General features: G+C 52.0%; 7 protein-coding genes across 7 annotated transcripts; 4 read left to right on the top strand and 3 right to left on the bottom strand.

Moving 5' to 3' along the window:
- Positions 1-227: 227 nt before the first annotated feature.
- On the top strand, positions 228-2,049 carry GUITHDRAFT_145204 (hypothetical protein; the record flags this gene model as incomplete). Its single annotated transcript, XM_005824174.1, has 7 exons — positions 228-309; positions 455-489; positions 601-677; positions 935-1,073; positions 1,200-1,277; positions 1,593-1,703; positions 1,969-2,049. Coding segments are annotated over 7 exons (603 nt in total), but the record flags the coding sequence as incomplete, so codon positions are not given.
- Positions 2,050-2,470: 421 nt separating this feature from the next.
- GUITHDRAFT_145203 (hypothetical protein) lies at positions 2,471-2,929 on the bottom strand (the record flags this gene model as incomplete). The annotated part of the gene is made up of 1 exon (XM_005824173.1): positions 2,471-2,929. One exon carries the CDS (start codon positions 2,927-2,929, stop codon positions 2,471-2,473), a length of 459 nt encoding a protein of 152 aa, XP_005824230.1.
- Positions 2,930-4,766: 1,837 nt separating this feature from the next.
- On the top strand, positions 4,767-5,676 carry GUITHDRAFT_54982 (hypothetical protein; the record flags this gene model as incomplete). Its single annotated transcript, XM_005824172.1, has 5 exons — positions 4,767-4,879; positions 4,904-5,003; positions 5,138-5,258; positions 5,393-5,474; positions 5,568-5,676. Coding segments are annotated over 5 exons (525 nt in total), but the record flags the coding sequence as incomplete, so codon positions are not given.
- A 405-nt stretch (positions 5,677-6,081) lies between these two features.
- Positions 6,082-14,841, bottom strand: GUITHDRAFT_165547 (hypothetical protein). Its single transcript, XM_005824171.1, has 18 exons — positions 14,673-14,841; positions 14,405-14,451; positions 13,854-14,157; positions 13,661-13,806; positions 13,468-13,626; positions 13,042-13,425; positions 12,686-12,993; positions 12,573-12,630; positions 12,177-12,472; positions 11,943-12,095; positions 11,742-11,876; positions 11,641-11,693; positions 9,360-11,592; positions 7,871-9,307; positions 7,638-7,822; positions 7,345-7,587; positions 6,686-7,294; positions 6,082-6,631 (listed from the first exon to the last, which is right to left on the bottom strand). Exons 9-18 carry the CDS (start codon positions 12,231-12,233, stop codon positions 6,505-6,507), a joined length of 5,232 nt encoding a protein of 1,743 aa, XP_005824228.1. The 5' UTR covers positions 12,234-12,472; positions 12,573-12,630; positions 12,686-12,993; positions 13,042-13,425; positions 13,468-13,626; positions 13,661-13,806; positions 13,854-14,157; positions 14,405-14,451; positions 14,673-14,841; the 3' UTR covers positions 6,082-6,504.
- A 1,767-nt stretch (positions 14,842-16,608) lies between these two features.
- Positions 16,609-18,619, top strand: GUITHDRAFT_116661 (hypothetical protein; the record flags this gene model as incomplete). The annotated part of the gene is made up of 3 exons (XM_005824170.1): positions 16,609-17,723; positions 17,906-18,248; positions 18,449-18,619. The coding sequence occupies 3 exons, from the start codon at positions 16,609-16,611 to the stop codon at positions 18,617-18,619; spliced, it is 1,629 nt and encodes a 542-aa protein (XP_005824227.1).
- A 459-nt stretch (positions 18,620-19,078) lies between these two features.
- Positions 19,079-21,757, bottom strand: GUITHDRAFT_89764 (hypothetical protein). Its single transcript, XM_005824169.1, has 5 exons — positions 20,995-21,757; positions 19,997-20,886; positions 19,734-19,814; positions 19,563-19,631; positions 19,079-19,235 (listed from the first exon to the last, which is right to left on the bottom strand). The coding sequence occupies exons 1-5, from the start codon at positions 21,227-21,229 to the stop codon at positions 19,182-19,184; spliced, it is 1,329 nt and encodes a 442-aa protein (XP_005824226.1). The 5' UTR covers positions 21,230-21,757; the 3' UTR covers positions 19,079-19,181.
- A 1,267-nt stretch (positions 21,758-23,024) lies between these two features.
- Positions 23,025-24,565, top strand: GUITHDRAFT_116659 (hypothetical protein; the record flags this gene model as incomplete). The annotated part of the gene is made up of 6 exons (XM_005824168.1): positions 23,025-23,084; positions 23,138-23,185; positions 23,409-23,507; positions 23,572-23,639; positions 23,776-24,221; positions 24,417-24,565. The coding sequence occupies 6 exons, from the start codon at positions 23,025-23,027 to the stop codon at positions 24,563-24,565; spliced, it is 870 nt and encodes a 289-aa protein (XP_005824225.1).
- Between the last annotated feature and the right edge of the window lie 183 nt (positions 24,566-24,748).

Raw genomic sequence — 24,748 nt, 5'->3', positions numbered from 1 at the left:
GCGGGTTCCTCTCGCGCATCTCAGCCCGAAGTCTCTCAAGTATTTTTACCCCCTTGCTGCCTGCGTGGCCCTCGAATTCCTCGCGCAGATGACGCTCGTGAGTATCCACCCCTTCTCCTCCTCCTCATCCTTCTCGCTCCCTACCTCTCCCTCTCCCCTCCTCTCCCCTCCCCTGGATCTCTCTTGAACATCTTCGCTTCTCTCTTCTGCTACTCAGCAGCTTTCAGGTGAGCATAGAATCCATTGTTCCTCCTCTCCTTCGAGTTTGGAACGACTGGAGCTGCGACGCCATTGCCATCTTCATCATGGGTGAGGGAGGGAGGGAGGGAGGGAGGGAGGGAGGGAGGGAAGAAGCGGGAGATGAGGGTGGGGTGGGGAGGGGTGGGGGGGGGGAGGGAGGGGGGGAGGCAGGAGATAACTCGGTTACAGGGGAATCTTGTATGTGGAGTTATAGGAATAGCTGTGTTCGATCCGCTCAAGAAGATGCAGGTGAGCTCCTGCTCGTCCTCCACCTCCTCCACCTGCTGCTGCTACTGCTGCTTCTGCTCCTGCTCCTCTTCCTCCTCCATTCGCTCTCTACGTGACCTGACAGTTTTGCAGCCCTTGCGCTCTCTCATATTCCTCAGTGTCTTCCTCGTCCTCCTCGGTTTCTCCTTCTGCTTCCCATGGAGAGGAAGGTCAGCTGCTTCTCCTCCTTCCCCCGCCCTTGTCTGTTTCGTCCTGTTCTCTTGCACCCCCCCCCCCCCCCTTCGCTGTCTCCCTCTCCTTCTCTTATCGTCCTAGTCTCTGCCTCCCCTCTCCACTTACTCCTACTTATCTACTTCTTTCTCCCCTTCTTCGCTCTTGCCTTCCCTCCTCTCTTCTCCTTCCTCCTTCCTCGTCTCCTTACCCTCTCCCTCTCCCTCCTCTCTCTCTCCCTCTCACACCATGCCAGGATGGACGCTCTCTCTTTCACCTTTGGCTGCTGCCTCTCTTGCTTCGGCTTCTTTCCTCTCTCTGAAATCGCCAACGATATCGTCTCTGCTGCCATCGTCAAGGTCTACTCCGAGGACGGCGAGCTGGTCTGGCTGCAGGTAGAAGGGAAGGGAAGGGAGGGAGGGAGAGGAGGGAGGGAGGGAGGGAGGGAAGAGGAGGAGGAGGAGGAGAGAAGAGGAGGAGGGAAGGGTGAAGCAGGTCTACATTTGCTGACGTCGCCGCAGCTCTTCTGGAGCATGACAAGGCTGCCTGCTCGAGCTCTCGGACCTCTCGCGCTGATCCTCGCGATTGATCTCGATCCGGTCGGTCCACCATCAACCATCGATATACGTCCACATCCTGCTGCTGCTGCTCCTCCTCCCTCCCTCCCTTCTTCCCTCCTCCCTTCCTCCCTTCCTCCCTTCCTTCACCTCCACCTCGTCCTGCTTTCTTCTCGTCCTCCTGCTTCTGCTGCTTCTTGCTCCTTGCTCCTCCCCTGCCGCTGCTTCCCTTCCCTTCAATGTATTCCTTCTACTTCTGCATCCTGATCCTTATACACGTGCTCCACTCATCCACTTCCTCTTTCTCTTCCTCTGCTCCTCCAATCTCGCTCTGACCCTCCTCTGAATGTGCGGCAGACTGGAGTAATCTGCTTCCTCCTCCTCTCCTCCTTGTCCTTCATCGCCCTCGTTATCTTCTTCGTCCTCCGCCATTCTCTCATCTCGCCTGACGTGCAAGAGGAAGCTGAGGTAAATGCGACTTTCTGTGCTGCACTTCATCCTCCACTCCTCTCTGTACTCTCCCTCCTCCTCTGCGGCTCCTTTCCTTTCTCCTAGTGCTCGCTCTTCCTTCCTTTTTTCCCGTATTTCTGAAATTAAGATTGAGAGAGGGAGCCTTGGGGTGCGGTATAGAGTAGGAGGAAGATGAGGAGGAGGAGGAGGAGGAGGGGAAGAGGAGGAGGGGGAGGAGGTGGTGGTGGTGGTGGAGGTGTTGGTGGCTGCTGACTGCGAGCAGGTTCTCCCTGGAGCTGAAATCTCGATGAGGGAGGATTTTCGCTTCGACAACTACTGGGAGTTGTATCCGAACCAGCAATGATGGTGATAATGATGGTGGAGGGTCGACACCTGTACTTTATCTTTGATCTCTTTTTATTCTTTCCCGTCCTCAAACAAAAAGAAGTAAAACAGAGGACACTGTCAATGGATGAGAGGAAGGAAGAGAAGGAGGATCTAGAATCCTGTACAACTTCCCTCTTCTCCTCTTCCTCTCCCTTTCATCCTGTCCCTCCACATCAATCAGTTCTTGTCATCACGACTGAGGCTCATAACTTGTTCCATGTCCCTCACAGATCAGACGCACTAGCAAACAAGAGGATGGCGTCCCGTGAGCCGCAATCCAAAAAAATCAACAAAACAAAAGAATCAAGTCACCTCTCCCCGCATGAGTTTTAAACTCACACTTCCTCCTCCTCCTCCTCCTCCTCAGCTCATTAGTGGTAACAAGCCCCGCACTTTCTTCATCCCCCGACGTCCTTCAGGTAGATGCTATCCAGCGCCCGTGCATGGCAGAAGGAGGCGCCGCGAGCGAGGAGGATGGCAGAGACTCGATCCGCATGCTCTTGAGGACACATCCTCGACTTGCCCTCCTCCACTTCCTCCCTCTTCGCCTCCCTCGCTCCCTTCAGCTCCCCTCCAGCATGGGGAGGAGGAGGCGTCTCCTCTCCCCTTGCCGAGTACTCATGCAGGTAGATGCTGTCCAGTGCCTTGGTGTTGCCAAACGACATGCCGCGGGCGAGGATCAATGCTGCCGCTGCTCCGACGTCGGTTTCCTCCTTGTCTCCTCCTGGAGGGACAGGAGGAGGTTTGGTGATGCTCAGGTCTGCCCGGATGATACTAGAGATGTTCTCCTCCTCGTCCTCCTCCTTCGCTCCCGGCGGTGTCGTTGAAGTATTCCTGCTTCCCACCATGCGCGGCATCAGGCGAACCTGTCAAGCACATGTCAGGGAGGAGCGAGTGGGGAGAGGAGAGGAGCGTTCGTGCTTCTGTCATGGTGCTGATACAAGTGATTTCTCCTAAGACTCAAACATGTAAAAAGAAATTAAACTTTTACAGGTTGAAGTGCTGCTTCAGCCTTGTGATGATTGTCATATTTTTGGATTGTTTGTCCATGATTACACTGACATGTTGGGTTGTAACAGAACAGCATGATGACAATACGAAACACTTGCAGCATTATCATCAATTTCACACAATCCGCTGCTTACTCATCTCTATTCATAAGGTCAAATAAGCTTTCTACACTCATTTTCGTTCCAGCGGATGTTTACAGATGTCTCAAAATATCTCTTCTTCAGTCCCATGACCATAGTGAAACCAATCCAGGATGCTGTTCCTTCATGCTTCTCTCCTTTTCCTCCATTACATTCTCGTTTACTTTCTCCTTGTCACTCTCCTCAGCCTGTTACTTTTTCACCTCTGCCTCTCCTCGTTCCCTCCTAATCCTCCTTCCACATTTCCTTCTTCCTCTTCTCTTACCTCTCTTTCCTTCTCCTTCAACCTCGCCTTCTCCTTCTCATCTTCTTGGTCTTCTCTTTATCTTCTCCTCCTCCTCTCCTCCTCCTCTCTTCCTCTTCCTCTGTTTACCTGAAACAACAAGCGCAGCATTGTTTGGCCACCTTGCAGACCCACCCCCTGACCCCTAAGTTGCACCCTTTTGGTCCACCCCCACCCTACGATTTCATTCGATTCACCACCCACCACCAAAGTCCTTTAAATACAGGAATGATAACCCCCCTTTTCCTCATGAAATTATCTTTAGTTGACCCCACCCCTACAGACCTTTTCCCTTGCTGGTTTCTCGATGTCATACCCACCCTACCCCTCCTCCAAAAGTCTCGACCTCGTGACCCTACCCACCCAAGAGAGCTTTACACAGAAGGGAATTTCTTCTCGTTTAACTTTTTTTTTATGCAGGTTTTTTTTTTCGCCGGGCCGTCGGAGCCCGGCGGCGGGCCGGAGGCCCTTCACTGAGATGATCTAGACTTGTCATTGTTGATTTTCGTCTTGTGTGTTGGACACGTTGAACCGCTAGGGTCAAAGAAGGTCAAGGGGTAGTACATCAAGTCAAGATGGTGGGTACTGTTGGGGGATATGACTGGTGGGGGTTACAATGGAGGGGTACTACTAGGGGGTAGCGCAAGCAGGAAACACGCGTGATGACGACTAGGATGCGGGGAACGAGCGTGGGAAGCATGATAGCGAGGACGATGAAGGGAGTGAGAGACACATCGAGATCTTCTCGCCATGGTGCGACAGCCTGGCAGAAGAACATGTGCAGGTCGTGGGAGTTTGCAGCCAATGCAAAGTCGGACAGGAGGGGAGGCGCAATTCCACTCGTTCCTCCTGTACAGGCGCCAGTCAAGATGTTGATGGCACACAGAACCGCTCAATGCTCTCCTCTAGTCCCTCATGTACCGCACATGTCTCGTGCCCATCATCGATGCCTTTCCACCAACACTTCCTCCTCCTCCTCCTCCTCCTCCTCCTCCTCCTCCTCCTCATCTTCGTCCTTCAAGCAGAATGGAAGCAACGACGATGAACAAAGCCTTCGCCAGTGAGACTTATCTTCTCCTACTTCCTCTGCCTATCCCACCTTCTCTATCTCCTCGCCCTTGTCCTCGCCGTCGTCCTGCTCCTGCTCCTGCTCCCGCTCCTGCTACCGCTACCGCTCCTGCTCCCTCTACCGCTCCTGCTCCTGCTCCCGCTCCCGCTCCTGCTCCTGCCCTGTAGCACGTTTGACCTGCTCATAGGGAACTCCTGGAGTGCGCCCTTGAGAATGTTCACCAGCATGGCTGGACCGTGCAGGCGCTGTCTACCGCCGCCATGTCGATGGGGCTGTCTCCGAGCATCCATGGCATCTTCCCCAGGTGAAGAGGAGCAGTTCATCTCAGCGTGACTTGTACTACCAGAGGAGCTGTCGAGCTAGTGGAGTTCTTTCAGGAGAAATGCCATGCCGAGTGGCTGACAGAGCTGAGGGCTATGGACACGTCGGTGAGGCCCCCGCACCAGCTCCGCCTGCTCCTCTTGCTCCTGACCATGCTGCTCCTGATCCTGCTGCCCTGCCCCTGGCCGGCCCCCTACTCCTGCTCCCACTTGTCTTTGCTCCACTTGACGATGGACGACAGACTATGAGCTATCCAGACGTCCTGACAAAAATTCTCTTCATGCGCCTCGTGAAACTCGCTCCATACGTCAGCTCTTGGCCGCAGGCCATTGCTATCCTCGCCTTCCCCAGCAACCTTCCTGGTCTGCACCTCGTCCTCGTCCTCGTCCTCGTCCTCGTCCTCGTCCTCGTCCTCGTCCTCGTCCTTCTCCTCGTCCTCCTCCTGCTTTCTCCCATCTTCCTCTTTGCCGCCGCTGGCTGACCTTGCTGCTTACAGGAGCCGTTGCTACTTTGGCTCGAACAAGCGACGTCGCATGCGTGCAGGCAGGTGACGGGAATGTGGATGCAAGCTGGTTCAGGTATGAGTCTCCCCCTTTCCCTTCTCTCCATCTCCTCTGCTCCTCCTCTGCCCCTCCTCTTCTCTTCGTCTCAGCTTCTGATTCTTCCTGCAGCAAGCGGATTGCGGTCGGGGGCCTCTACGTCGGAGCAGAGTTCTACATGCTCACCGACTACTCGGAGGATTTCAAAGACACAGAAGACTTCATTCGACGACAGGTCTCCTCCTTCCTCATAAACCCTCCTCCCGTACTCCCCCTCATCAACCTCAACCACTTTGTCTTGATCATCCTTCGCTCCCCTCTCTCTACCGTGTTCTCTGCGCTCCCCTCTCTCTACCGTGTTCTCGTCGCTCCTCCTCCTGCCTTGTTCTGTTCCTCATTTCCTCATGGCAGATCATCGACATGCAGAACGCAGGATCTTCAGCTCACTTCGCCATCAAGCAGGTGCTGTTTTCCTGTCCCCTGACATCTTGATTTCTCCCCTCCCCTCATCCTCTCTTCCCCGCCACGTTAACTCCCCGTCCTCGCGCTCACTCGCTCTTCTTCTCAGGTCGAGACGCTGCTCTATCAGGCGCTAGAGAACATTCAGTCACACAAGAACGCCAACAGGCCCTGAGACTTAACGTCTATGAAGAATCCTCGTTTATCAACAATTATTAAATCAGAGCCACTAGCACCAGACGACAAACTTTTGCTTTCACACACGTCGCTGTGCTCATGCCCTGAGGCTGATCGCTCAGATTTCATCCCTCGCGGTCGGAGAGTCCCAACCCCGCCTTGCATATCAAGCGCGCTGTGAAATCTCACGAGACAGTCCAGATTAAGTGTTACCCCTTAACGCTGCCCCTGTACAAATGAATAATCTACACATCGTGCATATCCAAAGAATGTTGAGCAGAAGTGTGTCGTGGCGGAAGCGACAAGGCTCACTGGGTTAACCCCAGCACAAGGTCAGTGCTGGTAGGCCAATCAGGCGCTCTCGGCAGGACATGAAATCCGCGATGATCGAGTAAACGAATGGATCATACTCGCATGACACGAGGGTCACGCATCACTGAGAGGCCCCTTGGCCTCTGAGCGCCGGCATGTCCGAGAGCCCAGGAGCGTTGCTGGTCCCTTGAGAGCCTCCACTTCCCCCGCCTTGCTGCGGAAGGCAGAACCTTGCAACAGACTGAAACCTGCGGGAGACAAGAATCAGGACCAGACGTGTCAGAATCAAGAGGAACACTCACAACTGCTCTATCTCCTTGCTCGATCGCACAAAATCGTGTCGCCAGATGTCGTAGGTGGAGTTCTTGATGAGCTCGATGAAGGTGATCAGCAGACCCCAAGGATGAGGTTTGTTCACGATCAGTCGCTCAATCAGGACGCGGGTCACTTGCTCACGAACGATCTCCTTGTCCTGCGACGCTTGGAATAGGTTGAGGAGGACACAACTGAGGTAGTGTGTATGACTATTGGGATATCGAAGCTGGTTTGCAATCGCGTTGAAGAACAGGTATCTCCCTTCCGTGTCCAGGTCGCGGCTGAGCTTGACAAAGAGCTCGAGGCTTGCGCCTCCGATGCTTGGAGTCTTTCCTTGTACTGATCCATTCTGCGAGATCGCGGAAGCAGCCACGTAGAGCACCAACGAGTTGATCAGCGGCACGTTGTACTTGGTGCCTGCAGCCGCAGCCTCCACTGGGCTAGTCAACAGGAGGGTCAACGGAAGCTCTTGCAGGAAGCTGTCCCGGCCTCGTCCTTTCAAGAAATTGTCCAGATCTGACTTGAGATTTCCAGTCTGCGCGAGGATCGATGTGAAGTTCGACAGAATGATGGGAGGTTTGTGAATCTCCGGCAACCTAGATTCCAACATGAGAAAGGGAAGCGTATCGTAATACAAGGAACTCACAGGTCGACTTTCAGCTGGGGCGTGAAAGGATCTGGCAGGGTCATGTTCCGTGGAAACGCCGAGAGGATCAGATTTCGTAGCTGGATGCATGAAGGAGGTATGACGTCACAGAAGCTTGCATGGAATTCGCAGAGGAACTCTGGGAAGTCGTGCAAGAGCACAAGGAGCACTCTGAGAGTTCCCTTGTACAGAACCTTGATAGGTTCGTGAAGTTCTGCGCTGCGAAGGTATGGCTCCAGGTACCTGCGAGCACACGAGTCAACACATTGTAAACATGCATCGCTTATCAAGACCTGAAGAGTCCTACGAGAAGTCGTTGGAACGGCATCCAGCCCTTCTTGTTGCTTGATTGGAGCAACTTTGGCATCATGCTCTTGTGCGAGGCAAGCTCCAACCACGAGAAGCTGAAGCTGGGCACGAGTCTTGGTTGCACAGCATGAAGAACATCAGCCAAGGCAAATACGATTGAGTCCCCAATCTATCATGCATGATTAGCGACAAAACTACACCATCTCGAACAACTCACCGCTTCGGTCAACTCGAGCAGAAGTCTCAAGAACAAACGATGGAAAGGTTTCTGGTTCAACTGATACTTCCTTTCGGCTTGCGCATTGTGCAAGACGCGTACGTACGCCGCAAGGAATTTGTTAACCATTCCATTCTTCGACAACGTCGTCGATCGGCTCCAATCGTCATAGCACCGCACAAGGACCAAAACAAGCTTGGCCAACGCATCTGGCTGACTGTACGACACATTCGGAGGGATCGAAGGATCGCTGAGAGCAGCCGTGCACCTGTCGATACAGATCTCGATACAAATCCGGAAGAAGCGATCAGTGACTTCGTCGCCTTTCAACCAACCCTGCTGAAGCAACAAGGTGATGGACTGCAGCACTGACCTCTCGTCATTCGTCTGAATCGTAACCACCCACTGATCAAGAGTGTAAGAAATCTGATCTCGGAGACCTGGAGGATCCTGAGTATCCTTGGGCTTGCACGATGCGGACAAGAGGCCTGCAACGACTCTTGGATCGTAGCTCTTCCCCTTCGCATCTGCCCCCTGAGGCAAGATAGGAATGCCTCGCGCAATATTCCGAGCATCTTCGAGAAGTTTCAACAAGCTCTCAGGAGGTTTGCGATTCGATTGCGCCAGTTTAGTAAGCGCGTCGAGCAAACGCGCACAATCCGAGGTGTTGATGATTCTCTTCTCTAGCAAACACTGCTGAATTGTGTACATAACACAGTCCATTGCTGCTAATCCTCTGGTCTCGATAGCTTTGACCATTTCCTTGACGTATTCCGGAGAATTCAGATTCAAAAATCGGTTCTGCACCAAAGTGACAGTGAGCTCACGATTCAACTTCGTGTCCGGGTCAACGTGAAGAAGCCAATTCATCAATTCTTTCGGCAGTCGCTTGGTGACATCACCAATCAGCACCAATCCTGCACACAACCAGTCCACTCCGAGTTGACAGCGGCCAAATTTGCTATTGTCGTAAATTCTTCGAAAGAGCTTGTGACCATAGGCAACAGCAACTTCCTCGCGAACAACTGACTGAGTGATCACAGCAAACGATTGCATCAGCAGTTGCTGAATCTCGTGCACTTGAGGTAGAGAATTCAGAGATGTCGCTGCCAATTGCGGGTTGCGAGTTACAACTTCTTCTGCCTTGGTCAAGCAGACCATGCATTTGTCGAGTGCCACCCTCAGATGCTCCGTCTGTTGATTCTGAACAGGCATGTGCATACCAGATGCGGGAAGGTTCGACTGCATTGGCATGTTGCCTCCTTCCGCAAATCCACGCAAGTTTGGCTCGGTTGCGCCGGTCGCGGTTGGCTGGGTAGCCGCTTGGTGGGCCACACGATCTCGAGGAAGCCTCATGAAGTCTTCATAGACCCTCTTCTGGTGAGGTCCTGCCTTGGGTCGGAGAGACTCAGGAAGAATCGGCAGCCACTGCTGTACCTGTGAAAACAATCTCTCAGTTGATGTACACACACCCGCGCGATAAACTTACTTGTACAAGCGCATCATGGAACGGAGTTCCTAGCTTCCTTCTATGTAGAAGAGCAAGATCCAGAGTGACATCGATGTCCCTCACAGCCTTCTCAGTAGCTGCCTTTTCGATAATATTGCAACCAAGGTCAAGGTTGTCATTTGCAACTAGCTGTGCAGCTTGTTCGATCAGAGAAGAGTCAAACAAATTCGTCTTGTTAAGAATCGCTCGAAGCTGGTTGCACATGGTATGCCTCAAGGGCTCTTTGCTGGTAACGAGTGCCAAGCTTCCAGCCAGATTTTGAACCATCATGTGTGCGGCCGCCTTGAGTTGCTGTTCATCTTGCTCGAGGGCGAAGTCTTTGGACACCAGTTCCCTTGTCGTGATGCAAGCGATAGTTACAGATCTATCAACCACTGGCGAAACGATTTCCTTGATTGCCTGGGTAACAGCCTGGATGACAGCCGAGACGAGATTGGGATACTGCTGGAAAATCGCAATGCTGGGGTTGATTGTGATGTAATTTGATATATTCAGGTTCTGGATTGACTGATCAACCGATTGCGGAACACCTTGCAAGTTCAAATCATCCTTAGAGCCCCCTGGTGCTGCTCCCTGCCCACCCGATGTTGCCACATTTGCCTGAGAGGAGGCCGCTGAAATTCCTGCTGCAGCTGCCAGTAACCTCTGATCCGGAACTGTGGGTAACGGTTTGATTGATCCCAAACCACTGTCCGCACCGCGAACATTCCAATCAGGGTTGCCTTCTTTCACCGTCGTACGATTCTTCAGAACACAGCTCGGTTTGATATCCTTCAAGTCCTTGTTCAAATTCTTGCAAAGCACCTCAACCTCGAACTTGACATTCAATTTTAAATCCGTCATTGGATGGATTTCAGCTAGCAGACCAAGTATCAACATCGTCCATGGGTTGGGAGGCTTGAAAATTCGAGAATTGGACACATTTTCGAGGACTTTAGCAATGAACGGTACGACCGCTATCAGTCTGCCCTTTTCGTATGCATCAATCACAAGCTGCTTCAAATCCAGGTCTCGTTGCAAGATTGGCTTGTTCTTCTGCAATGTAAGCATGCCAAGCCAACTGCCCAAGTTCTTGAGAAGACTTCTCAACGACACACTGCTAGTAACTTTGTCTTCACCCAACAGAATTTTGATGTTATCAATAGTGCAGCGTATTACACCTTTGACAAACTGGGAAACCTTCTTGTCAAGCCGGTCCACGAATTGACAGTACAGAGAAAGATAATTGGATTCTTGTGCAGCTCTTTTGACAACAACATACTGTTGGAGCCATGGAACGTGTGCATCCGTGATAGTTGCAAGCAGATCCTTTTCCTTTTGCTCCAAATTGGTATTAGACAAGTTATTGAAAATGAAATGAATCTTGTCCTGCTGGGCCGTATCAGGTTGCACGACAGGGTTTGCTCTTTGCAGTAAAACATCAACGTTGGTAGTCACTCCGAAGGCATGAGCTCCTGACACAACCGATAAAGTATTTTGTACTGCGGCACTCCGCATGTCCACCGTCGGAGCTGCCTCCTGGGAAGAATTTGATCCAGAATTGATATCCGCGACAAAGTTCTGCAAGTTTGCGAAATTTGTCTGGTTGGATTCCTGAGAGAATCCTTGTACAAACCCAGCAAATGAGCTTCCTCCAGATGTTTGATCATTGAAAGCACCATATGCATTGACCTGAGCCTGTGTTACGCTCGAGGTTGAAGGCACCGATACAGGAGTCGATTGAGGGTAGTCCTGAGAGAAATCCATGCCCTGCTTCATGGATCCCGGTACGACATTAGGTGCCACAGCCGCACTCTGTTGCGTGTTGGAAATCGAAGGAGCTTGCGACACTTGTGGCTGCCCTGTGCCGCTGGTAAGCCCTTGCGATGAAGGCACTGGACCCTGTTCATGAGGTGTGGTGGGTCTCGCCGCTCCTGATGAGGAGAGTGCCCGCTGGATGTAGTCAATCAACTCTTCGTGGCTCTGCCGAATATGTGCAATCTGGAGAATGTGATGGCAATACTGTGGCCACTCCACCAATCGAGCCTTGAACTGTTCGAGCGCACACATTCCAAACTTAAACATGTTGCTGCGAAGAGGCTTCCTCAAGGCTTCCAGCACATATCGCAGTGCAATCCCAAGAGTAATGGACGACACTAGCTGGTGTTGAATCAAAGATCCAAACAATTTGCCCGTGATCAAGAGCTCTCTTTCCGGGTAACGTGGAAAGAAACTGTAAACAAAATATCACACACGAAGACTGGCCCGAACCAAACTTCACCGGTATTCATCGAACAGATTATGGATCATGCATGCAAAAACCTCTTGTTCCCGCTGGCATGATTGTTACTTGTAGAGCCACTTGTAACAAACGGAATTTACCTGATTAGAAGACGCCTTAAATCCCTTGAGCATTTGTACAACTCCTTCGATTTGCATCTCGGATGTGTAAATCCTTTGGAAGTGTGAATTGGCCTCTTCCTCAATGTCTTGTGCAAACAGTGCACTTGGTTGTCCCTATACCACCCATGAGATGCTACCAGTCAGAGGATATACATCGCTCTACCTGCCCCTGAGGTTGACCTTGGGCCTGTCCCTGTTCGCCAGGCATTTGCGATTGCGCCGCTTGTGAGAGAATGCCTGTTCCACTGTTGCTTTCTCCGCCTGATCCACCATGTTTGCCCACGGCTCTTCCCTGTGATTCTTGAACCAATCTCCGGATTTCGGACGTCGCAACTGTATCGAAATGACCAGCTTGCAAAGCCTATCAAAATCGCATCATTTTCCGCTCTCGGTGCATGATAGTGCATTATATACCTGCAGCAAAGCTGACGCATATTCCATGGGCACACTTGGTCCCGGTTTTGCATTCATTGTATCTCCACCATACACCCTTGAACGCAAATATGACACAGCTGCAAGGGCAAACTCATCGCCTCCGACTTCGCCAGCCTTACTAGCCCAGTTTGCAAACGGCAACCCTGTGTTCTGCGCAGCTAGCACAGCCAAGTCTATGGTAAAGTGTCTATCTTGCTTCGAGTTCAAAACTTCAAGGAGCAGTCCCAATTCTTGAATCACTTCTAGAATTCTCAGCAAGGCTGCTGCCTGTTGATCTGAATTTCGGCAAAAATGCACCATTCCATGAATGAAGGCATTCTTGTTGGTTGTCCAAAGCGCCTTCAACATCTCATTTCGGTACGATGAAGACTGTACCATAAACTGACTTATCAATCGTGACAAAAGCCTGCTGTACAATGCACCCCCAGTTGACCTGTACAACCAACCAATGAGTCTACTTCACAGGAATATGCTCACTCATCACTTACTTGCACTGTGCCAAAGTGAAAATCAAAACTTCACTGCAGGACATGACGGGACGATTGAACAATGGTGCTACCTTCTCGTAACCTTCCGACTCCGACAGACGGAGCAGTGTCTCGACAAGATCAATCGAGGTCCATACAGCATCAAAGATGCGACTTCCGTCACTGAGTTCAATAGCTTTGATCTTGTTCGGAGCAGCCTCCAGAACCTTGTGAATTTCCGGTCCACCGTTTATCAAGAATTTCAAAAGTTGAAATTGTGCATTCGAGTTTCGCCAAGGCTTCAACACGGTCTCGATGGGAAAGGTATCCTGAACAAAAGCAATCAACGATGGAACCTCAAAACATCAAACGCTTACCCTGCAAGCAACATCATGTAGCGTAAATATGAATTTCAGTCCATCATCATCTACTCCATTCAACAATGATGTATCGAGGCACTTGAAAACATCGTTCCATTTGATGCCAACGTTTGCTTGTCTCACCCCCTCCGTGAAGACTTCAATATTCCATGTTGAGGGATTTTCCTTTCCTTGCTCGGAGTCCGCACTAGCATCTGAGGCCATCTTGGCTGAAGTGACAGGCAGTGCAGAGTCTTGAAGACCGTTCAATGTTTTCGCCATCATGCAGATGGCATTTGCGACAGAGCCTTCGTTCACATTTGTACAATTTGAGATTATTTCTACAAGAGTTTCCACACTTGTACATGACGAATAGCCGACATCATTCATCACCTCAGCGAGCTGATAGCACGTCAGTCGGTTGATATGGCTTGATGAAATTACCTCGGTGTCAGATGTAGAAAGCATAGAATCAAGCATGGTTGAGTTCAGCTCTTCACTGTCTCGTTCGATACGATCAGATTCTTGATCTCCTTTCAAAATTGGAAGCAGCGAGGGATCAGTGTCCTTCTGAACACTCATAGACTTGATGGCACTCAAAACCTGATGAGCAACCAATTAAACTACAACATTGCACCTGCATAACTACCTCCTGAGTCTCTTTCGCTACGAAAGAGCTTTCAGTCTCGATCACTACCAGCAGAGTAGACAAGACAGCCGAATTCAAGAGTTTCAAATTTGTTAATGTGCACTCTGGTAGCTTCGACTGCACAATTCGAGTGCCTGCCAACCCAGTCAACAGCTATATTGAAAAAAAGAAAATGCAAAACCTTTTTGATGCACAGATTGATCTTGAGACTGACAAAGCGCAAGGCCAAACGTAAGGTGTTGGGCAAAAGTAAGCTTCAAAGTCTTCGCCAAATTGTTACAGAGCTCTTCAGTCAAATGAATTCCTTCAAATGCTTGACAAATTACACTTGCGAAATTCGGTTTCGTCATAACTGTCCCCAGCTCCTGTGCCAGGAGCTGGAGTTTCGTTTGATCTGTAATTGATTTCGCATTTTTAAGGTCAAGCTGATTGATCAATGAACGAAAGAGAAACACATGCACGTCGTGACCGTATACCTCCAACAACTGGCACGTTGAGTCAATTCAGATTTACGTGTTCGAGTCGACCACAGACCTGATTCAATTCCCCACTGGTTGCTTTGAAATTCTTCTTGTTCAAATTAGACACTAGTTGTCGCACTTGCGCAAACACTACATGCCCAAAATTAACCACCATATACTATTGAATCCCTCCAAGATTTCTCCCTGCCCGATCGTTCCTGAATGCAGGATCGGGCAGTAAAGTTTCAGCAACACCTACGCCAACTTATACCTCCACTCCATCCATCTCCGACCAGCCCAAGGCCAGGTCAGGTGAAGCTGAAAAGCAAAAAAAATCAGAGAGGTAGCACAAGGGATGTATCATATAATGTCTGAAAAATAATCAATCATTTGCACTATTCCAAGCCACAATACAACACTTCACACTGAAACAAATGAGTCTTGATAGAGAATCAATCAAGATAGGTCATCCGCAAATCAAAATGGATATGAAACGGAAGCCACGATATAAGAATGGCGAGCGATGGGAAAGCGATTACTGCTTTCGTCAGCATTAAGAAACAGGCGAGCATGCAGCCTGAGGGGCACGAAATGCTGAGGGGCATGGACGCAGAAACGAAGTCCAATGAAGAGAAGAAGCGATGCAAGAGAAATCGAGAAGGAAAGGAGAAGACAGAGCACGAATGACAGCAGCTCCAGAAGCTGCATTGAAGGCAGAGTGCCCCTAATCCACAGCCGCCATTGCGGACGGGAAGGACAAAGCGCTCGCGCCGCGGCGGGGTCTAGGGGTGGGGCAGATGGAGAAATTTAGGGGGTAGGGTAGTAAAAGGGTGGGTATCAAGGTAGAAAGAGGTAGGGGTACTCAGTTGGATTTCATTGGGGTAGTTCATGAAAGAGAAGTACAGCCGGTGGGGGTGACCACCCACTCGCTCAAAGGAATAGCAGAAAGATGGGGGAAAAGGGGGTGGATTACCTGTGACTTCGGTAGATGTGGGTAGGGTAGTAGGAACTGGACAGGTGTCATTGAAAGTCGACCTTGGGGGTTGTTATGAAGTGGGGTAGGGGTAGTTTGAAATTGCAGGGGTACCTGCAAGGGGTAATTGGTAATAGAACAAGTAGGGGTAGAATGATAGTGTCGAAGACAAGGGGTACTGGAGTTGCTGTGAATTGAGAGGGTGGGGGTGTACAGACGAAACTACAAAAAAGGGTAGGGTGAATGTGGGAAAAGGGACGGAGACAGGTAGGGTAGTTTCGTCGATCGATAGTGGATGGATAAAGTACCCCCTTCTATCCACAAGGAAAAAGGGGTGATCTAAGCTTTGGACTACCATTTCCTATGTTGTGCTATGACCTTCTACAGTACCATTCAGACTACCCCTGCATTCAAAAGGAATTGAGGAGGGAAAGGAAGGTGGGGAGATTGATGTCTGAAAGTAGGAAAGGGTGGGTAGTTTCATCTGATAGATGGGGTAGGTGGGAACGAAAGGTATTACCCCTTGTTCACTGCCTCAAATAGTGGGTAGGGTAAAGAACTCATAAGAAATTCGAGCCCCCCTCAAGATATGAATATGGAATACATTGAGGACACTTCTTCTGCCTATATCGGTCCCAGAGACGTATCATAAAATATTTTTCAAAGATAGCTCATCACTTTCCTGGTACAAGCAGAAGTACTACTATTGTATCTGTTGAGGCGGAGATACGATGGTGCTAATCCTTTACAGAGGGGTACTTTCTCAGAGATTTGGGGGTGGGGGTAGTCCTATTAATTGTGTAGTAAACCCTTTTTTTTTTGACTTCCCCGAAGAGGACACCTTCCCGAAGGAGGGGTAGGGGTACATGAAACTCGATGAAGGCAGGGGTACCTCATAGATAACATCTGAGCCTTCTAGGGGGTAGGGTATGAAGAGGTCTCGTTTTTAACACCAAGAAGAGGAGCAAAGGGGGGTGGGGTCACGAAAGGATTTATCGCGACCATGCAGTGACTTTAGGGTAACCGAGAAGCGGCAGGACATGAAAGGAATGCAGGATGTACAGGAGAGGGGGATTTCAATAGGAGAAGCATAATCATAGATGGTATTTAGATGGAACGCTTCCAGTTGATCCAATGAGAGAGGTTGAAATCGAGACGATGAGCAGGATACCTTGAAAAAGCTCCAATTGATGAATCTAAGTTTTCAGTTTCCCGCAAGTGCGGACCGTGGAAATTTGTACAGGAAGGCAACAAGAGGCAAGTTTATAGAGCACCATTAAAGCTACTAGAATGCATCCGCAAGATTAGAAACGCAAGAAAATGAAATTGAGGAACATGTGAACTTGTTCCTAGTGTACCAGGTCTGAGTTGGGTGATCTCTGAAGCGATTCGCGTATAGTCGAATGATTAAGAATGGTTGAGGTTAACTTCTGGTTGTTGCAGATCTAGAAGTAATCTGATCGCTTGTGGGATTGTTGAGGAAAAAGAATCACGGTTTCATCATGTCTACTATAGACAAGCTTCGTGGGATGCTCTTGGTGCAGAGCGAGTACCTGAAGAAAATATCCTCCGCGCACGGAAAGGACCAAGACAGTGGAAAGAACCAAGACAGTGAGGCACAGAGAACATCTATGAAGAAGAGCAAATCATGTGACAGCAAGCTCAAGAAGTCGGTCTCGTTCAAGGTGTCTCCATCGGCGGGACTGAAGCTGCACCGGACGAGGAGGACCAACAATGTGCTTAGCATTATGTTGCAAAGGTTCAATGGAATTGCCTACCCGAAGGCAAAGATTGATGAGATCTTCTCCGAGTGTGAGAGGAGGAGGTCGAGATACTTCGAGAAGGGGCAGGCGGCAGACGTCTTGAAGGAGTTGGGGTTCCATTTCAGCGTTGAGGAGAGCCAGGAGATTTTCCGCATCATGGACTTTCAGAATGTGGGGGAGCTTGATCTACAGGATTTGAAGCAGAAGCTGCTGCGGCACAGGTGCAAGGAGTGCTTGAAGGGCTGGTTCACAGACCTTGACGTCTACGACATCATCGCAGAGAAGCTGCTCGAAGACGGCAGGATGCTGCAAGACAACCCCCTCAAGGCCCTTGCCGCACACCCGGACGACCTCTCCTATCACCTTCAGGACCTGCATCATGATGTATTGACGGCGATGCAAAGTGGACTGGAGGACATGAAGGACTTGAGCTCGCGGTCACAGGAGGGACCGTCCTCCTCCAAGTTCACCAGCGAGCTGCCCTGCACCTTTTCGATCAAGAAGATCGAGTTCAGCAAGGGGTTGAGCGCGGAGGAGAAGGGAAACGAGGAGGAGGAGGAGGAGCAGATCGATATGATGCGGAAAGAGCATGATGCTTTGGAGGCGATCACCAGTGGATGCCTGGATGCCCCGACCAACGCACGTATGGAGTGGGAGTTTGTGACGGGACCCAAGGAAGGCGTGAGGTATCCGGGAGAGGAGCAGGAGGAGGAGCACGTGGGGAGGGTCAGGAGGTCGCTGGAAGAGCTCATGCAACAGGAGGTGTTTTCGCGGTCTCGGCTGACCAAGGGTGAGTTGATTGGGCTAAGGTTGTACACGGGGCCCATGCACGTCAAGTACAACGAGAGCATCAGGTGAAGACCGAGGCGCTTGCTTGCTTGCTTGTGATGGCGCTGGTGCTAATGGTGGTGGTGGTGGTGATGATGATAGAGATAGTGCTGCTGCTACTGATTATGATGGGGATGACGATGATATCGTTGTCACTGCTGTCGTTGACGATGACGACCGATATGAAAACTTCTCATCATGACCGCAGGCAATATTTCAACTCCATCGGTGACAACGATCGCACCAGTTACAGCGGTGACTTCCCGACTACCATCCAGCTCATCTCCTCAGGCATCCTCAAGCTCGCCAGTTCCAATAGCATCCCCTCCAACAAGAAGCTCTACCGATGCCTCAAGCCCAACGCCAACGACAGCAGCTTGCAACAGCGCATCCTGGAGGGGAGCTTGCTCAACATGGAGCCAAACTTCATCTCTGCCTCCAGCGAGTGGAAGAACATCTCGGGTAAGGCCGGAGAGGAGGGGGAGGATGGAAGCTCGCACCTTCCCATCATCCTCGAGATCTGCTCCTACGACAGGACCATCGGAGCAGAGGTATGATGGAGGACGAGGAGAGGACGAGGACAAGGACGAGGGGCACAAGGAAGGAAGGACGGAGGGGGATGCAGAGGAGGAGGAGATCTGGATGTTGCCCTGCTCTTGCCCCTGCAACAGCTCTTGCCTGTGCCTCTCTTCATGCTCCCGCTCATCTCTCATCTCCTCACCGATGGTGGCTTCTGACTCTCCTGTCTCAGTTGCAGTGGCTCTCGCAGTATCCGCACGAGGACGAGATCGTCTTTCCTCCCTTCGCCTGCCTCAACATCTCTCGACCCATCAGCTTCAACGCGCACGAGGGAAAGGAGGTTGTCCTGCTGTCCGCGCAGATTCAAGTGAGCGGGGAGCAGAAGGAGAAAACTATCGAATGAGAGGAAAGGGGGTGCAGGAGGTGTAGGAGGTGCAAGAGAGGATGGGGGAAGGGATGGTGAAGTGGTGGTGGTGGTGGTGGTGGTGGTGATGGAGGAGGAGGAGGAGGAGGTGGTGGTGGTGGTGGTGTTGGAGGAGGAGGAGGAGAAGGTGGTGGCGGCGGTGGTGGCTGGATTTTCTCATGTTTCTGTAGAATGGCGTGACTTGATGTTTGTCTAAACTCTTGGTGTGTTAAATTTCTGTGATGGTGAAATGTATCAATAAAGTTTCAAATTTGCCATGAAGACGAAATGATGGTCATAAAGTTTACACTGGCATGGCGTCATGTCCCGACACGTCTACACCGCCTGAGATTCTTGATCGTCTTCTTGATATGTTGTGCTCATCACTGATCATCTTGTTCACAACATGCGATCGGTCCTGGTTCCTGTTCTGCCTCCTCCTCCCCGTCAAATCTTTTTAATTTGACTTCATTACTGTTCAAACAAACGTTCGTTATGCGTTCTTATCGTATCTCTTCTGTTAATGTACATCGTCGGCAGCACGGGAAAGAATAAGAGGAGGTCACGAGAGATCGCAGGTGACTGGCCGGGCGGCCGGATAAAAGTCACTCTTGCTCTGCGAGAAACGGGATGAGAAGGGACGAAGCAAGGGGGAAGAGAGGAGAGAGGTAGCGGAAAGAAGTGGGGGAAGGAGGGGGAAGAAGGGTGGAAGGGGCAGGTGAATGCGCAGAAGGGAAGTACGAGGACGGAGGAGGAGAAGCAGAATTAGGACAAGCAGGAAGATAGGAAGGAAGCAGGAAGAGAATGGGTTGGGGATCGGGGGGGGGCAGTAGGAGATGATGGAGGAGGAGGAGATGATGGTAGAGTAGGAGTAGGAGTAGGAGCAAGGAGGAGGAGGAGCAAGGAGGAGGAGGAGCAAGGAGGAGGGAGGAACGGAATGGACCTCGTCAATGTCCTCCGGGCTTCTTGCAACATCAGGAACGACGTTCACTTCGATCATCTCATGCTCGACCTGGAAGCGAAGGAGTAAGATTAGAGGGAAGAGGAGGAAGGGGAAGCGGGGAGAGGGAATAACAGGGGAGGAAAGGAGAGAAAGCAAAGACATGCAGTCTACCGAGCTCGAAGGTATCTGAGAGTAGGAGAAGCTTGGCTCCCCGGGCGATTCAACCCTTCCCTCGAACATCCCCGCAAGAAACTGGAAGCAAGGATCACCGCGAGCTGCTCCTGCTCCTGCTCCTGCTCCTGCTCCTGCTCCTGCTCCTGCTCCTGCTCCCAACACCCTTCCCCTTCCTTCCCTCCCTCTTCCTCCCCACCACCCGACCCCTTATCCTCCCCTCTCCTTCCCTTCTCCCTCCCCCTCCCTCTTCCTCTCCTCACCCGAGGCAGCGGGTGGTCCAGGCTCTGCAAGCAGATCTTGATCACTGCAGTGATGGGGACCGAGAGGATCATTCCGACCACCCCCCACAAGGACCCCCACAGCATCAGCGAGAGCAGCACCACGACCGGGTGGAGGTCCATCGCGCCCCCGAGCACGCGCGGCTCGATAATGTTGCCGGTGACGGCATGCACGAAGCTGGGGATGGCGAAGGCAAGGAAGATGTCGAGCCAGGTCTTGGAGGGGTCGAAGATCACCACAGGCATCGGGAGGAGGGTCGAGATCACGCCTCCCACGTTGGGGATGAAGTTGAGGAGCCCGGCCAGGAGGCCGAACACCAGTGCCAGGTCGACTTTGAGGATCAGCAAGGAAATTCCGATGACGATGCCGGTGGTGGTCGACAGGAGAACCTTGAACCCGATGTAGCGCTTCACCTGCATGTCGATCTCTGCCCTCACTCCACTCACCCTCTTCTCATCCGGGGGGCTCGACGCGTACCCGAGGAGCAGGTACACGGTGAACAGCAGCATCAAGAAGCCATTCGTCATCTCCTCTACTGCCAGGCTCACGCTCTTCACGACCATCTCGCTCAGGAACGCCGAGTGGTGCAGAAGCTTCTCTGCTATCCCCTGGTTGCTGATGTCCATACCCATCAGTTTCCCCCACCTGATCACCCAGTCCGCCATCGATCGCACCCGCGCCGAGTATCGCTCCGCATGCGCCGCTAGCTCATTCACCGACGAGAAGATTACGACTAGTATCATAGCGATCAGCACACATGCGAACATCAGTGCTACCACCACCGCCATGGGCCTGGGCAGCCGACACTGCAGGAGAGAGGAGATCGACTCCGAGACCACAACGATAGGAGGGACTACACCTACTGCTCCTGCTCCTGCTCCTCCTGCTCCTTCGTTACCGTACTTGTAGTCATCCGAATCGTAGCCGGATAGTCCCTCCTTCTTCTTCGAGAAAGCCTTCCCTCCCTGCGCGCGCGGACTCCGCGCCCTGGGGGTCCTCTGCCAAGTCTGGTCGGAGAGCATGTCGACGATCGGGACCAGGGAGTAGAAAAGGCCCATGGCGAGCACGAACGGTATCAGCACGCTGCGCAGGTGTACAAGGATGGTTCCTGCCGCCACGAGAGCGAGGAGGAACAGGCATGCCGTGTGGATGTGCTTCCTCACAACCACCTCCTCTAGCCTCAGCTCTCGGAAGGAGATCGGACTTGGTCGCATCCTTCTACACACCAACACAGGACTTGTGTACACTCCCGTCTTCGTTCAACTCTTGCCTTCTCCTCTACTTCTATGCAAATCTCCACGCCCCTGCGACCTCTCCTGCTGCTTGCTTGTCTTCCTATGTCTTCTCGTCTCGTCTTTTCCGTTCAGCTCAGGCTCCCTTCCACCCGTGAGATGGTACCATATCCATATTTCCTTCCTTCAAATCCTAGATTCCGTGTTCCTTAGCCCAGTCTTGTGAGCGGCTTGTTAGGTGTCCTCGTCCTCAGTGTTACGATGCTTCTGAATCAACTGAAGCAACCCTGGTATTCCACGCCTCTGCCTTGCGACAAGAAAGTTCCTTGTCCCTCCGATCACTGTGAAACAAGCTCTCGTCGAGCAACGACGGCAGATGCTTCATCCAGCTCCAAGACCATGCCTTCGGTACAACCTCTCTGATATCTCTCTCCTGCCTCTCGTCGTCTCCGTCCTCCTCGTCCTCCTCGTTCTCCTCCCCCTGTCGCCACCATGCATTGCGCATGCATGACGCAACGATGAAATCGACTGTTTTCCAATGGTGGTGGGGTAGAGTACCCCACCCTCAATTTTCCTTCAGCTGTGAGGAAACAAATGGGTAGTGAACGGTCATGGGGAGTACATCTACCCAAGGGGTGGTCTATTTGTGTCTGGTAAATGATGGGGGTGGTCACTCTTTTTAGAACCCTTGGGGGGTAGTATTAACGCACTACCGCAGATATTGAAGTTAGACGGACGGGTACTTTTCAGGTCTCAAGGGGTGGTTGTTTTTTTAGGGGTGGTCATTTTCGTTAGATGAATTTGAAGACCGGTACATAAAATACCCTACCCCCTGAATCCCAGACTCTCTCCAATGAAAAATTGTACAATTAGGGGGTGGGGTACTGATATTCGGAAATGGGGGTGGGTATGTCTTCACCGTCATTTTTTCATAGTTTTGAAAGTCAACCACCCCCACCCGTTTTGGAAACACCCCTCGATACTCTCACACCCGTCCTTTTTACCAAGATATACCCACCCTGTACTAAGGTACCCCTTTATATGAGGGAAGCTCTAGATTTCCAAACCACATCTCCTCTCAGACCCATGCAAACTCATCCCCCTCTTTCGTCAATGAAACCCACATCCCCGCTCAGTACCATCAGTTTGACGGAGATCAGTTGAGGACCTGAGTGCGGCCAAAAAACCATGGCGAACATGAGGAAGAGGAGGACAGGAGAGGAGGACAGGAGGACAGGAGGACAGGAGGACGACTCGAGGACAAGAGGAGGAGAGAAGGAGAGGAGGACAGGAGGACAGGAGGAGAGGAGGACAGGACAGGAGGACAGGAGGACAGGAGGACAGGAGGACAGGAGGACAGGAGGACAGGAGGACAGGAGGACAGGAGGGCTGAGGACAGGAGGACAGGAGGACAGGAGGAGAGGAGGAGAGGAGAGGAGGAGAGGAGGAGAGGAGGAGAGGAGGAAGCTGCTGAGTTGAAAAGGGGAGGCTGAAGAGGAGTGCCGGGTGGAACGGACTGGTCAGCAAAGACTGGGCTGGTCCGGACAAGAGGAAAATGGGAGGCTAGAAGAGAATTAGCAGAGACAGGTTCACTCTGTCGGTAGAAACAAGTGTGTATGTTGGTGAATCCTGAAGGGATGCCAGTGCTGGACAGTAGCCATAGGCTCTCATGCTGTTGTGTTATCAGGATTGACTCGCTGGCACAACCGAGGGACCGGAGGGCTCTGCACCCATGGAACAGCCTTGAAGGCTTCTGCGATCAGCACGAGAGATCAGCATGTCTGACGACGAGAACGAGGGACAGATCATCAGGGATTTCCCATGGATCTTTGAGACGGTGAGGACGAGCTGCTGTCAAGGGTGAACAGCTGACTGGTTGCCTTGGGAAAGATTTGGGACCTGAACAAGAGGTATAGGAAGAAGAGGAAGGATCAGCAGGTAGAGAGATCCCATCTTCCTCTCCCTCATCCTGGTCCTCTTGTCTTTTCATCTCTCCTTTTCCCTGCCCATCTCCCTCTCCCTCTCCCTCTCCCTCTCCCTCTCCCTCTCCCTCTCCCTCTCCCTCTCCCTCTCCCTCTCCCTCTCCCTCTCCCTCTCCCTCTCCCTCTCTCCCTGCCCCAGCCCTCCTCCCCTTGGTCATGTTTGTGATGCAAGCCCACAGCTGGCAACCTTCTTCATCGGCAGGGGTGTGGACCGAGCGATCGACATGTTCCATCGCCTGGACAAGGACCGAGGAGGCTCGTTGACTCTGAAGGAGTTTGTGAGTTGACCAGCAGTCACCAGCACCTGTTCGCTCCTCTGGTGACTTCCTGCCTCCTTGCCAGGTGTTCGGTCTTTACGGCATGAACGGGATTCCCAAGGACATCACTTTGAACGACCTCTGGGCTTTCGTGTGAGTCAGCATGCTTGCGAGCGGATTTGATGGAGAAGGAGAAGAAGGAGCAGGAGCAGGAGCAGGAGCAGGAGCAGCAGGAGGCTACAACAATGATGTTTTTGTTACATTGGCAATCTGACAAGGCTTCGGGCAGGAAAGCTTTCGATAAGGACGGCAGTGGGACCATCGATTCCTCTGAGTGGACTCAGCTTGTCAAGGAGATGAAGATCCCACGGAGCAAGAAGCAAGGGCTCTTCCTCTGCCCGGTCCCCGAGACCATCCTCTTCAACGACGGTGCTCCTTCCCTCTGGTTCTTCTCGCGCCAGGAGGATGGACACCTTATGTCCCGCCAGCTGCCCGAGAAGGTGTGGGCGGCCATGGAGAGCTGCCTGCATGCCAGCTGGGAGAAGCTGCCGGAGAGCTTGAAGTTCGGGAAGAGGAGGGAGGTTGTGAACTTTGGGCTCCTGTGGATCAGGGAGGGGAGCGACGTTTCCTTCCTCCCGCTGTCGCATGCGGAGTTCACCGCGCTGGCTAAGGAGCAGCAGAGCGGGTTGAAGCACGTGGTGGCGGTGCAGGCGATCGCCTCGAGGATGGAGCCCGGTAGTGATGAACGAGGGAGGGAGAGGGGAGGTGGAGAGGAGAGGAAGGAGGTGGGAGGAGCACGACCACGATCACGAGCATGAAGTGTGTGGGCGGGGGAAGAGGGAAGAAGAAGGAAGAAGGGAGGAGAGAGGAGAGAGGAGATAGAAACTTGGAAGAAGAGTTCCTGACGTGTATCTGTGTATCTATTCACAGGAGTGGTGTACAAATGTGTCTTCTCTAGGGAGACAAAGTCTGGCAACTACTCGGCCGAAGTGACTCAGGAGTTTCACGTTCCTGCTTTTGACAAGCTCGCGAAGAAGGAGGAGGGGAAGGGAAGGTACAAGCTCAAGTCGGAGAGGTGAGAGTGGAGAGGAGGAGGAGGAGGAGGAGGATTTGTGGAGGGGGAGGAGGAGGGGGAGGAGGTGAAGGAGGAGGGGGAGAAGGGGGTGAAGGGGGTGAAGGATGAGAAGGAAAAGAGAGGAGGAGGGTGGAGTTGGTCGATAGTGCAGTTACTAGAAGGATGAAAGGAGGCGGAGATGGCGAGT

Source organism: Guillardia theta (genome assembly GCF_000315625.1).
Source record: "Guillardia theta CCMP2712 unplaced genomic scaffold GUITHscaffold_98, whole genome shotgun sequence".
NCBI lineage: Eukaryota > Cryptophyceae > Pyrenomonadales > Geminigeraceae > Guillardia > Guillardia theta.
Note: the sequence above shows the minus strand (reverse complement) of the source record. Positions and strands in the feature narration are given on the sequence as shown.